Source organism: Choristoneura fumiferana, chromosome 26, assembly GCF_025370935.1.
Source record: "Choristoneura fumiferana chromosome 26, NRCan_CFum_1, whole genome shotgun sequence".
Classification (NCBI taxonomy): Eukaryota; Metazoa; Arthropoda; class Insecta; order Lepidoptera; family Tortricidae; genus Choristoneura; species Choristoneura fumiferana.
Genome location: NC_133497.1, coordinates 9,875,763 through 9,889,994, shown reverse-complemented (window position 1 = coordinate 9,889,994; position 14,232 = coordinate 9,875,763). Strand labels below are relative to the sequence as shown.

Sequence of the window (14,232 nt, the reverse complement as noted above, 5' to 3'; positions counted from 1 at the left end):
TTAAATAATTTTACTGTATCATCTAATCGGAATCCGTTTCGATGAATTCTCTATGGTCGCTTCCTTTGCCTTTGCCTTTTGTCTGAACAAAAGAAAAACAAACAATTCATAGACTAGATTGTATTTACGTCAGATTCGTTAAACGATTTGTGCGTTTTCTCATTTTAACAAGAACAGAATCAATTTAAACAACAATAAAAACGCGAACAGCTGACCAAAAACCCTAACATAACTCCAACTCAATGGCCTTGAAAGCGATGCGAAGGTATTAGCAGCATAACCTCAAAATTATTTTGTCGAATTCGATCCAGTGTTTTGGTGATTTTGTATTGTGCTTGAAGTTATGGCGCACCAGCTGTCGCGACGGGAGGCGGAGGAGCTGCGGCCGTCGCTCGACCGCGCCATTTACAGGACCATCGGGAAGTCGGATAGCTCTTTGCTGTCTACTGTTTCTTACTGCTTAACTAGCGGGTAAGTCGAGGTTCAGTTTAACTAGAACTTATTAATATTGTTTGTTTTTATTAGCAACTAGCTGTTGTCCGCGGCTTCACCCCCGTTCTAGTCTTTTTTTATTTTTGTTAAAATAAAATAAATAAATATCTTGGGACACTTGACACCAATTGACCTAGTCCCAAACTAAGCAAAGCTTTTACTATGGATACTAGGCAACGGATAAACATACTTATATAGATAAATACATACTTAAATACATATTAAACATCCAAGACCCGAGAACAAACATTTGTGTTATTCACACAAATATCTGCCCCGGCCGGGATTTGAACCCAGGACCTCAAGCTTCATAGTCAGGTTCTCTAACCACTTAGCCATCCGGTCGTTAAGCATACAAAAACCTTGTCCTGACCAGTGGCATAGCGTGGACTAATCTAGACGTGGGCGAAGTCGTATCAGCGAGGCCCCTTTTCTATGGTCGCATCTAGGGCTGCCATCCGTCCGGATTTCCCCGGATTTGTCCTAGTTTAGAGGGCGTCCGGGGAGCGTCCGGGCAGGGTTTCATTTGTAGTCTGGGTTTAATAATATTTTTAATTTTTAGACAAATGCAATTAGAATTTTTCGAAGAATTAATTTCCAGCAAGCTGTAAATCGTTTTTTAAGGATCTTATTTGATTGGCCTATATTTTATTATACCTACTGACCAAGTTTAATTAAAACCTAAACTTGTTGACATGTCCGGGTTTTGGGCTCCAAAATACGGGGTTTTCACGCGTCATGTCCTGGTAGCCAAATTTAAGAGATGGCAGCCCTAGTCGCATCACATTTAAAGAGGCCTTGTGAGGCCCTTTTAAGTGCAAGGCCGTGGGCGAAGGCCCACTCCGCCCTCGCCTAGCTACGCCACTGGTCCTGACAATAACAAACAGCAAAATAATTATCCAATTTGGTGCTGTGGCTCGGAAGTTATGCGCGTACATAAACTTCGGCAATACAAGATAGAAGAAAAAGAAGATAGAAGTTGTAGGTGTCCATGGGCTGTTCTTTAAAAACGAACAAATGTTTATTAACAGTTTTTAAGAAAATAAAAGTCTATCACGCATAATTATTGCAGTAGACACATTAACTTATATATTAAGAACAGTTTCAGACCACATTTTTAATTTTCATTCAATTTTTATGGAATAATCGAGAAAAATGCAACATTGCTAGCTCAGCAGGTATAAACGCTCTTAAAGGTGGAATTCACTCTTCTCACAGCAGCTGATGAAGCCATCACCCCAAAAAACGAGTGCTTAACCAAGAATATGTTCTGTATAAGAAAAAAAAACAATTTGGGTCATTTTTAATTCTTGACAATTATAAACCGTTGCTGAAAAATGTTTAACAAACAGACAAAGATGGAATTAATGGCTTTTTTTTAAGTTTATTAATTAGCCTGTATTGATTGATTCAGATGTTAGTAAAGAGAACCCCCACACTAGTGTGTTTCGAGTGTCGTTGTTGTCACATAAGTAATAGGCAGTAGATTGACTTCATACTAGCGCCCGAATCGGCGCACGCACACAGCCAAGCGTCATTTACACGCTAACCAACCTTCGCAAGACAAAACTGCGCAGTGCCACGCCGCGCGCCGCGCAGTCCGGTCGCTGGTCGAGTGCTGCGCCGCGCCGCCCGCTTTATTCGCCCCCGTTTCGATTCCGTAACGTGGCTATAGCACTCGGTACTAACTCCTCCTAAGAATGAAATTTTTATGTGATAAAATTCAACAACAAGTCGTTTCGAACTTGCCGCAATAGACGCAATTTTTTTTCTATTACCAACTTATAATTTAATTAATAAATAAATAATCATAAAATCCCTACCCCTAAAACTACACACATACAATAAAGATCTATACGCATCTGTTTTACTTTTTGTAGTTGCCAACCCTAGCGCTCTGCCCAGCCGTAGGTATATATTTCAAGAATACGTACGTTGACGCTGAGACTACGCGTGGCCAGCGGCACAAAACACAGATAGTTCAGAAATCAATCTCCATACAAGTGCGCTCGAGCAACGCACACATAGACACTGCTCACGGACACGATATCTCGGACCGGTTGGGACCAGTGCGAGCGCGAGTGCCATCCGCTTGAGACTTTTTTGTGCAATAATCGAGAAACAAAAAAAAGTTATTATAGCTGTTGAGTGGACATTGTTTAAATTAAATAATCGTGAATTTCGCCAATAACGAAATTGTCGCAAGATATTTTCTGCGACAAATTTATAATATAACAATGACATTAAAATTAAAATATTTTAGTTGTTAATTTATATTTCCATTCTTCCCGTTTCATTCTCAATAATAAATCAAACAACTAGACACGAGTGCCACTGCCACGATAGTTTTTTGGTGCATAAGCCATAGTTGACAACCTTAGAGCGACCGCCGAGCGTAGGTACAGGAGATTGACTTCTGAACTATCTGTGTTTTGTGCCAGCGGTCGATGCGGTACGGCGGCCGAACGCCGGGCTTACGCAGCGCTGTCGTCGCGTTACCGTTACAATACATAATACTCGTGATCGCTTTCCACAGAGGATCTTGTCAATATTGACGATGATGCTTCTTTTATCGTTTTCGTAATTTTAGATGTATTGTGCAAGGCCCGCCCGGATTGCTACCACCATCTTGCTCGCTAATCCTGCCGTGAAGCAGCAGTGCTTGGCGTGGAGAGTGAGACAGCCGTTGAAATTGCTGGCACTTGAGGTATCCCATCTTAGACCTCTAGGTCGGCAATGCATCTGCAATACCACTGGTGTTGCAGGTGTCTAAGGCGGTGGCGACTTGCTCGTTTGCCATCCAGTTGAATAAAAAAAAACCAGCTTTTGCTTGCTGCTTCGCCCGCGTGCAATTCGGTTATCGCGCGCTGTTCTCTCGAAAACGACGCTCGAATGACGCTAGTCCAGGGGTCGCCAACCTTTTGGGTCAGAAGTGTCAAAAATTACAAATTAATTTCAAAGTTTTTAAAGAACCACAATATTCTTTCTTGCCAACAATAAATAGTACTTGCATAAATAAAGTTTGGAACTAAAGAGCTGCAGTTTCACATCCAAAGAGCCGCAGGTTGCTGACCCCTGCGCTAGTCACTTTGCATATCAATTGATATTTACTACTTATCTTGCTTCTCTACAAACCATGCACCACAGCTGTCCAGCTGTTTCAGCTTCAGAGGAGTCCCTTAAGTTCCAGAATGGTGTACTTTTCTAAAAAAACTGACTAAGTGTGACTTGAATCCGACTAGCACTTGCACTTGTCGGGTTGCACCAAGGGTTCTCTAGAATGTCCATGTGCGGCAGTGATTGCTTTCCATCAGGTGATCCTTCTGCTCGTTTGACTGCTGTTACTGCCAGTAAGACCCGGTCCAGACGCGAGGCTCTCGCGCGTTCTTTAGTACTAGAGCTACATACACCACGTCCAGATGCTCTCGCGCTCTTCCATAGCCAGGCTGGCGCAGCTCCGTCTGGACAGGGTCTTAAACAGTCTTTCCCAAAGTAGGCGATAACGCCCTCTTATGGGCGCTAGAGGCCTAAGAGGGGGACGGTAAGGGGCCCAGAAAAAATCTTCACCTTTGTGCCTTCATTAGGCGAGACTAATATGTTATTGAGATTTTTAAGGTGAAGAAAATAACTGATTTTCAAAGTGGACGGTAGACGAAATAAATTTGGGAACCTCTGGTCTAAAAGAAATAGAAATATATTTTATTTGCATGAAATGTTGTAGGTACAATCAAGGGCAAAGATATCGACACGGCCAAAGTTACAAAAATATGTATGCACTTAACCTTAAGGTAGTGTATACATATTTTTTCATCACACTTGCTCGTAAACAGTGTCGTAACATGCAGGCTACCTTGGTTGCAACCCCCCCAAATAAAACCCTCGACCTTAATGTGCTTGTCATGAAACCCGTGGTCGGTCAATGAGTCATTGCCCGTACTAATTTTATTGTCATGAAGGTATCGCCAATATTTGGAACAATTATATTTTTTCTTTTACAAATATAAAATTTTACTTGCAAATGTGATGAAAAACATTGTATGTCGCACGGGCGGTACTAGAATTACGAACATCGACTCATTAACTTCACTTCCTTCTAATAGACTCTTGTTCGTAATTCCTTATTTACCGCCCTTAAGACACAATGTACTATTGTAACTTTGGCCGTGTCGATATCTTTGCCCTTGACTGTACAATTATGATGTTACTCTTATTCTAGTATCAAACATTCAAACTTATAAATTCATACAAATATTATTTGTAGCATGCAATCGTTATATAAACATGCCTTAGGCACTTGTCCCACCGCCGACGATGAGCGAGAAGCGAGCAGAGCGAGTAACTAGAAACGAGTGGGCGAACAGTGAAAAGCGAGTGTTCGAGCACGACGGGCGATTACTCGCTCTACTCGCTCGAGCCGGGCGGCCGCCAAGCTAACAGCGCTGAGCGAGTATCGCTGAGCTAGTTTTATAGCTCAGCTAGTCTTAGCTTTTTTATTTAGCGACAAATGATGTAAGAGCGAGTTCTCGGCCGGCAGTGTGAACCGCCAGCGATCAACTATTAATATATGTGTCTCTTTTACTCACACAGGATCTTATATCTTTTGTTCGTTTCTTGAGCGAGAAAATAGTCGATAGCCAATCGTTTCCTCGCCGGCGGTGAGACAACTGCCTTAAATATAAACATCTACATCTTGACAAAATATTCCTTCAGAGAGTAAATAAAGTTTCCGACAAGCCAATGAAACAGTTGATTTGTAAAGGGTTTCTCGGGTCTATGGAGTACTTTAATAGCCAGTCCAGCAGTGGTGTAGGGGTTATAGCACGCAGCACGGATTGCTGAGGACCTGGGTTCGATTCCCAGTGCTGGTCTCTTTTTCTGGTTTTTCTGTGCATCCATGTCTCAGTTTGTATTTTCGATATGGTTTCACGGGATACCCGTAAAAGTAACAAATTTGGAGTCGAAATAAAAAATACTCCAAAAAACCAATTTGGACTCTGGTAAATTATTATAAATTGTAATGCACATGTCGTAACTGTTTTTACTTTTTATATTTGTATACATCCTTGGTAGAATTAATCTTTCAGGATATCTAGTGTTGAAAGAGACTGTGTCACTTTTCTTATTGAAAAAAATCAGGAAGAAAACAAACCACTGGTCCTAATATTTTTCCACACTCTAACATACATAACAACATATTACAGATACGAGCGCCGGAAGATCATAGACAAAATATCATCCCACATCGATTCAAAGAAGGCCAGCAAACTAGCAGACAAGATCCTAGCTCTCGCCCAAGAGCTGGTGTCTTCCTCCAAGTCGACGAAACGGAAGCACGAGAGCGAGGAGAAAAGGGACAGCAAACGTTCCAAACATGAGGAAAAGGAGGAGAAGAAGCCAGAAGAGAAAGAGAAGAATGGGAACGGGGTGGAGCCGGTTGAAATTACTCCGTTGGCGCTGCCCGTTGGAGAGACTATTGGCTCCAAGATTACAGGGCTTAGTGCTGATCGGATTAAGGTGAAATATAATTTGTCTTATTAGGTTCAGCAGTTACTAAGACCAGTGCATATATCGAAAATACAAACTGAAACATAGATGCACAGAAAAACCAGAAAAAGAGACCAGCGCTGGGAATTGAACCCAGGTCTTCAGCATTCAGCATTCAGGTTCTTTTTCTGTGCATTTATATTTCGGTTTGTATTTTCAAAATACAAATACAATCATTTATTGCGGACTTTAGAATCCATAGTGTTAGTAAATACAATTATAAAATAATGTGCGTTCTCCTAACCGTAGTCTGGGCGCTAATAGCATGTTACCCACCGCTGGGACTCACCGCTGCTTCAACGATACGTGCAGCTAACGCGCCTGTACTGCCGATGTCCAGCGTCTTTAGTCTTTAGTTTGTAATTAATTATAAATTACTAACCATAGCGATAAGATTATAATTGTATTTACTAACACTATGGATTCTAAAGTCCGCAATAAATGATTTGTATTTGTATTTTACTATATTTCAAAACAATAATATATTTTGTATAATAATAATAAATAATATATTATAACATGGCAGTAAGTTCCCAATCCGCACTGGGCCCGCGTGGGAACTATGGCCCAAGCCCTCTTGTTCTGAGAGGAGGCCTGTGCCCAGCAGTGGGACGTATATAGGCTGGGATGATGATGATGATATTCAGTAGTTGTCAAATACTGTATTATGTGAGCCAATATGGTTCGGATTTATAATATCTTATATTTATTACTAGGCCTTGCTTACAGGTGATGATGGCGAACGCCCAGAAAGAGATAGAAGAGCGCAAGCGCGCTCTAACCGCCATGAAGGGAGGGGCGGGGGCGGCGGGGCGGGGGCGGGGGCGGGGCGGGGGCGGGGGCGGGCGGGCGGGGGTGAGCGGCGCCGCGGCGGCCGCGCAGCAGATCAAGGCGGCGCTGCCGGCGCGCGCGCTCGCGCCGCCCAGCGTCATCAAGCCAGTGCTGTACTCCAAGCCCGGTAGGTGCCATATCCGGTGCCAAAAACATCCGGTACTAAATACATCCAGTATCAGAACTGCTCTGAAACCAAAAATCTGTTACTAGAAAATATCCATTTCTCAAATTATCGGTCAAAATCTCCAGTAACAACAACATCTGTTACCAAAAACATCCGGAATCAAAACCGCCATGGACCGAAAACATCCGTTACCAAAGACTATCCCCATCTCTCGAATGATTGGTGGGTTGCAAAATATCTGTGTGTGTCTAGTAAAACACTGTTACCAAAAACATCCGGTGCCGAAAGAAACCGCCCGGAACAACCTTTTTTTTTTAAAGAGCAAGTCGTAATGTTTTTTAGTCAAATTTTATCCTGATAGTGATTAGTATAATAAAAAAGCGTAGTGTTTATTTTTGAACTTTTTACTGGTTCAATGCCCGGGTGAGACAAGTTAATTTCAGGAAATCAGTAAATGCAGTCTTCTTTCTTTTTTAACTAAAGCATTGAAGACAGTTTTCCTTCAGGGCTCATAAATTTTTACAAGCTTTCATTTAACTTTCAAGTTCTTTGTTCAGCTCAAATCTTGCTAGTTAAATGTGACGTACTTCCAGTGGTTGGATCGACTTGAAACTTGACATACTTCTGTACATCTGGTGACAATATAATAATCTGATAGTGACATCCTGGTAGTCCGGCTAGGATCCTCCCCAAAGGATGGAACTCCTCAACGGTGAATGGCATCGACTTGAAATCAAAATGTCGTTTTTAAATAAACTTATTTTCAAGTATACCTACACTACATAGATAAAGTTATACATACGTGCACACTCTTCAACACAAATTTCCAATAACATCCGCGTGATCCGCGTCTCTTCTTCAATGTAATTTTTTTTTCATTTTCTGTTCCAGCCGTCTCCGCCGGTGTGACTGCTGAGGAGTTGGAGAAACAGCGGAAGATAGCTGAACTGCAGGCCAGGATACAGAAAAAACTAGCTGGTCAGTACATGGCCCTATAGAAGTGCAAAATAGGGAATATTACTGCAATGTGCAAACAACGACTGGGTGGCCAAGTTAAAGAACCTGACTACGAAGCTTGAGGTCCCGGGTTCGAATCCCGGCCGGGGCAGATATTTGTATGAATAATACGAATGTTTGTTCTCGGGTTTTGGATGTTTAATATGTATTTATGTATTTATCTATATAAGTATGTTTATCCGTTGCCTAGTACAAGCTTTGCTTAGTTTGGGACTAGGTCATTTGGTGTCAAGTGTCCCATGATATTTGTTTATTTATGTTCTGTAATTGTGTATCATATTGTATGGTTGTCAGGCGGAGCCATACCGGCGGGGCCGACGGGCCCGGCGCCGCTCATCCTGGACCGCGAGGGCCGCACCGTGGACACCAGCGGGCGCCGCGTGCAGCTGACCCACGTGGCGCCCACGCTCAAGGTACCCCCCCCTAGTGTGTAGCGGAGCCCGCCGGGGGCCACGGGCCCGGCGCCGCTCATCCTGGACCGCGAGGGCCGCACCGTGGACACCAGCGGGCGCCGCGTGCAGCTGACCCACGTGGCGCCCACGCTCAAGGTACCGCCCCCCTAGCGTGTAGCGGAGCCCGCCGGGGGCCACGGGCCCGGCGCCGCTCATCCTGGACCGCGAGGGCCGCACCGTGGACACCAGCGGCCGGCGCGTGCAGCTGACCCACGTGGCGCCCACGCTCAAGGTACCGCCCCCCTAGCGTGTAGCGGAGCCCGCCGGGGGCCACGGGCCCGGCGCCGCTCATCCTGGACCGCGAGGGCCGCACCGTGGACACCAGCGGCCGGCGCGTGCAGCTGACCCACGTGGCGCCCACGCTCAAGGTACCGCCCCCTAGCGTATAGCGGAGCCCGCCGGGGGCCACGGGCCCGGCGCCGCTCATCCTGGACCGCGAGGGCCGCACCGTGGACACCAGCGGCGCCGCGTGCAGCTGACCCACGTGGCGCCCACGCTCAGGGTACCGCCCCCCTAGCGTGTAGCGGAGCCCGCCGGGGGCCGACGGGCCCGGCGCCGCTCATCCTGGACCGCGAGGGCCGCACCGTGGACACCAGCGGCCGGCGCGTGCAGCTGACCCACGTGGCGCCCACGCTCAAGGTACCCCCCCCTAGTGTGTAGCGGAGCCCGCCGGGGGGCCACGGGCCCGGCGCCGCTCATCCTGGACCGCGAGGGCCGCACCGTGGACACCAGCGGGCGGCGCGTGCAGCTGACCCACGTGGCGCCCACGCTCAAGGTACCGCCCCCCTAGCGTGTAGCGGAGCCCGCCGGGGGCCACGGGCCCGGCGCCGCTCATCCTGGACCGCGAGGGCCGCACCGTGGACACCAGCGGCCGGCGCGTGCAGCTGACCCACGTGGCGCCCACGCTCAAGGTACCCCCCCCTAGTGTGTAGCGGAGCCCGCCGGGGGCCACGGGCCCGGCGCCGCTCATCCTGGACCGCGAGGGCCGCACCGTGGACACCAGCGGGCGCCGCGTGCAGCTGACCCACGTGGCGCCCACGCTCAAGGTACCGCCCCCCTAGCGTGTAGCGGAGCCCGCCGGGGGCCACGGGCCCGGCGCCGCTCATCCTGGACCGCGAGGGCCGCACCGTGGACACCAGCGGGCGCCGCGTGCAGCTGACCCACGTGGCGCCCACGCTCAAGGTACCGCCCCCCTAGCGTGTAGCGGAGCCCGCCGGGGGGCCACGGGCCCGGCGCCGCTCATCCTGGACCGCGAGGGCCGCACCGTGGACACCAGCGGGCGCCGCGTGCAGCTGACCCACGTGGCGCCCACGCTCAAGGTACCCCCCCCTAGCGTGTAGCGGAGCCCGCCGGGGGGCCACGGGCCCGGCGCCGCTCATCCTGGACCGCGAGGGCCGCACCGTGGACACCAGCGGGCGCCGCGTGCAGCTGACCCACGTGGCGCCCACGCTCAAGGTACCGCCCCCCTAGCGTGTAGCGGAGCCCGCCGGGGGGCCACGGGCCCGGCGCCGCTCATCCTGGACCGCGAGGGCCGCACCGTGGACACCAGCGGGCGGCGCGTGCAGCTGACCCACGTGGCGCCCACGCTCAAGGTACCCCCCCCTAGTGTGTAGCGGAGCCCGCCGGGGGCCACGGGCCCGGCGCCGCTCATCCTGGACCGCGAGGGCCGCACCGTGGACACCAGCGGGCGCCGCGTGCAGCTGACCCACGTGGCGCCCACGCTCAAGGTACCGCCCCCCTAGCGTGTAGCGGAGCCCGCCGGGGGCCACGGGCCCGGCGCCGCTCATCCTGGACCGCGAGGGCCGCACCGTGGACACCAGCGGCCGGCGCGTGCAGCTGACCCACGTGGCGCCCACGCTCAAGGTACCCCCCCCTAGTGTGTAGCGGAGCCCGCCGGGGGGCCACGGGCCCGGCGCCGCTCATCCTGGACCGCGAGGGCCGCACCGTGGACACCAGCGGCCGGCGCGTGCAGCTGACCCACGTGGCGCCCACGCTCAAGGTACCCCCCCTAGTGTGTAGCGGAGCCCGCCGGGGGGCCACGGGCCCGGCGCCGCTCATCCTGGACCGCGAGGGCCGCACCGTGGACACCAGCGGCCGGCGCGTGCAGCTGACCCACGTGGCGCCCACGCTCAAGGTACCCCCCCCCTAGTGTGTAGCGGAGCCCGCCGGGGGCCACGGGCCCGGCGCCGCTCATCCTGGACCGCGAGGGCCGCACCGTGGACACCAGCGGGCGCCGCGTGCAGCTGACCCACGTGGCGCCACGCTCAAGGTACCCCCCCCCCCCCCGTACCGCTCATACTCCCCCTACTAGTGTGTGAGATTAATCCTGATCCCTTGGAAATATAATAATAATCTAATATTTATAGTATTAGTATAGTAGTGCCACCTGATTTGAGGTCAGGCACACAAGAACATGTCATGTAATGCCAGCGAGATTTTAACATTGGCTCATTTATTTAATTTATTCTCCTTTTATGCAGTCAGTTGTTCATGTGGCTGTGCGTAATCATCATTCATTTCAACTCTGGTGACAACACCTATAAGATAAAATGATTGAATTGAATTCTAATTTGACATTTTAAATTTATTTATTTTTTATTCTCGCTGACTATTTATTATACTTAATAAGATATTTTTTTTGTATACATTTGACGATCCTTTTGTGAATTTCTTGTAATTAACTGACATGTGCTTATAATGTATTTTTTCAAAAGGTAATAAATAAATCTAATCTAATCTAATCTAACATTATGGTATGTCAGGCGAACATCCGCGCCAAGCGGCGCGAGGAGTTCCGCGCGCAGCTGTCGGGCGCGGCCACGTCGGAGCCGGCGGCCGACGCGTCGTGGGTCGACCCGCGGGTCGCGCTCAAGGCGCCCGCGCGGGCCCGCCGCGCGCTCAGGTTCCATGAGCCCGGCAAGTTCAGGCAGCAGGCCGAACGGCTCCGGATGAAGGTAAATAGCCACCTTTTTTTTTTTTTTTTATTCGTCTGGATGGCAAACGAGCAGGGTCCCATAGACACCAGGGGTATTGCAGATGATGTTGTTTTTTTTTATTCTTGTTCACTTACAATAAAATATATTTATATGTCTTAATTTTATTTATGTGAGTATATTTGTGTATCATTCCGCGAGTCACAGACGGTTCTGACAGAATATCAGCGCTGCAGGCGTCTAACGCCTCAGCATAATGCTGAGTCAGCGGCCGTTTCACTTTTGCGAGGACACACAAAATCATATATTTAATTTTTGTATTTCTTTTTTTTTTGTTTTATTGTGTTTGCTGTTGTTGTTTTTAGTTGGTTGTATTTGTGAGTCTTTGTGAATGTGAATAAATGTCTTCTATTCTATTCTATTCTATTCTATTCTATGCGTTGCCACCTAGGGGCCTAAGATGGATACCTTCAATGCAGTAGTTTAACTTTTAATTCTTTCAGTTTTTTTTTTTTTTTTTCAGTATGTTGCACCAATTATAATCAATTGATTTTTCGTATGGTAGTAGCTAATACTATTTGCAATTTATGTGTTTTTTCATAGTTGTACCCTCAAAAAAACTTGTTAAAAAAAGGTGTCAAAAAATAAATTGTAATTTTATAATTTTAATTTTTCACGTATAAAATATAATTAAAATTGTATGGTATACGCCCATAAAAACTGCGTAGCTGTGATTTTGTTTCAACGCTTTAGCTGCTATGGATTAGAAGAAAAACGAGTTTGAAAAAAAATGTTAAGGAAACACATTTTTGACATTATCTCTGTGACAGTTCAAGATAGAGGGCTGAAAGTTGGAGTGATTACTAGTTATGAGGCGACAAACAATTGACATTCACCAATGAGGGCTATCGTTTTTTGTCTCACTAGATGGCGCACTGTTGCGTGAGGTTTTTAAGTATGGCTTTCAAAGTCTGTTATTACGGGCGTGAAAACAAAGTTTAGATTAAAATCATATTTAATACACCTTAAACCGTACCATAAAAATACGAGCATGCCACAGTGTTGCATAGTCCCGTTTGTGTTCAGAAAAAAGGGAGGACAAAAGTGTCTGAAAGACAAAACTGTCTCAAAACACAGACATTCATTGCCCCGGAACGCATATTTGCCATAATTAATTTCAGATATTGCAAAATATTCACAAACTTATTCTAATTATAAATAAACCCGCGTAGCTCACCCAAAACTATGAGATTTGACATTTCGGAGACCTCACGCTACACTAGCGCCTCTAGTGGCGAATTCATTCGCGATAGCCCTCATTCAACTATTCCTCACAGGGACACGCGTCCTTCCTTAGCCTGCTAAACCCTTTCACCTAAATGCGTCTAACGTCTACGTGAAGGAGCAACGAACATACACACACACAACTTTCGCATTTATAATCAAGGAGCGGAATTTCTCATAGCAAAAATCAAACGTCAAAGGAATTGAACATAAGTTTTATCGACTATCGATAAATATTTCAGTAATTAATAAAGCAGGAAATAGTAGGTATTTTAAATACAGCACTTTTAAAGTAAGTTATAATTAAATATAAAGAGCTTGAGCTGCTTCAAATTAACTTTACACTAGATGAAAACCCCGGCTTCGCTCGGGTAAAATGTACTCATAATAACGTACTATCGAAAAAACTGACGTATATTCCCCGCCTTAATATTATCTCAAACGTACTTTCATAGCTAACCTACGTATCGGTATTTCACCAGTAGATAGTTCTCCTAAATCTTGTTTGCTCAAATAACTATGATGTCTCTGTCTCATAATCAAAGAAATTAGACCTTCGTCTGTACGATCGATCTGATGAAAATCGACGAATCGTAGCGTGTGTGGGGCCTTAAGAACCCAATGGAAGAAAGTCACAATGGAGAACGAAATGCAAACCTGTGACACGTGATGATGTGACACTAACGCCACTTTGATGTGATGACTTTGACATGTTTTACTTCGCAACGCCATTATATACTTAGTAATTTATTCAATTTAATATTGAAAATACTCGATAATCCGAATTTTCCCGCCTACAAGTTGTCGACTCGGATTGACTAATTTTTTACGCTCTTCAATTTGATGTGCATTTCTTTCGAGTCTACCGTACCCCTTGACGAAATTATTAATATGGATTAAGAGCAGTATATCGTAAAGAATCTTCATTGTAAATAAGTATGGGATGTTTTTTATCCATTTGTCAATCGTTTTTCTTTTAGGATTAACCATTTTAATAACACGGGAATGACTGAGGAAAAACTCAAGCGACATAAAGTCACCATTGTGACGTTGACGCGATTTATTTTATTTAAATATGAGATGAAAGTCGCTTATCAAAAAGAGGTCAAATGTTACAGAATAATGTTACAAGGCGATAACAAGAAGAGTCGATTCGATAACATCGATAACTGGAATAGTCGATAAAACTTATCTTCAATCCCTTTGATGTTTGATTTTTGCTATGAGAAATTTCGCTACTTGTTTATAACATTCATCATCATCATCATCCCAGCCTATATACGTCCCACTGCTGGGCACAGGCCTCCTCTCAGAACAAGAGGGCAAGAGGGCTGTTTATAACATTAGCAGGATTTAATTAACACATTGTAGAGCTTTTCTAACGAGCTGTCGTTTGCAGGCGCAATTGGAGAAGCTGCAGAACGAGATATCGCAGATAGCTCGCAAGACCGGCATATCGTCGGCCACCAAGCTGGCGCTGTTGGCGTCTGACAAGGCTGAAGGAGACCGCGTGCCCGACATAGAGTGGTCAGTGGTTATACATAATAATAAT

At 46.9% G+C, this 14,232-nt stretch overlaps 1 protein-coding gene across 1 annotated transcript in view; it reads left to right on the top strand.

The window, feature by feature from the left end:
* Window positions 1-104: 104 nt before the first annotated feature.
* The window catches only part of LOC141443144 (uncharacterized), a 15,201-nt gene continuing 1,073 nt past the window's right edge, over window positions 105-14,232 (top strand). The window contains exons 1-13 of the mRNA XM_074108354.1: window positions 105-471; window positions 5,694-6,006; window positions 6,766-6,834; window positions 6,889-6,994; window positions 7,886-7,972; window positions 8,306-8,424; window positions 8,582-8,695; window positions 8,965-9,102; window positions 9,261-9,374; window positions 9,532-9,659; window positions 9,804-9,918; window positions 11,226-11,417; window positions 14,080-14,207. Of these exons, the coding sequence (XP_073964455.1) occupies window positions 344-471; window positions 5,694-6,006; window positions 6,766-6,834; window positions 6,889-6,994; window positions 7,886-7,972; window positions 8,306-8,424; window positions 8,582-8,695; window positions 8,965-9,102; window positions 9,261-9,374; window positions 9,532-9,659; window positions 9,804-9,918; window positions 11,226-11,417; window positions 14,080-14,207 (1,751 nt within the window). The 5' untranslated portion in view covers window positions 105-343. The remainder of the gene's footprint in view (window positions 472-5,693; window positions 6,007-6,765; window positions 6,835-6,888; window positions 6,995-7,885; window positions 7,973-8,305; window positions 8,425-8,581; window positions 8,696-8,964; window positions 9,103-9,260; window positions 9,375-9,531; window positions 9,660-9,803; window positions 9,919-11,225; window positions 11,418-14,079; window positions 14,208-14,232) is intronic.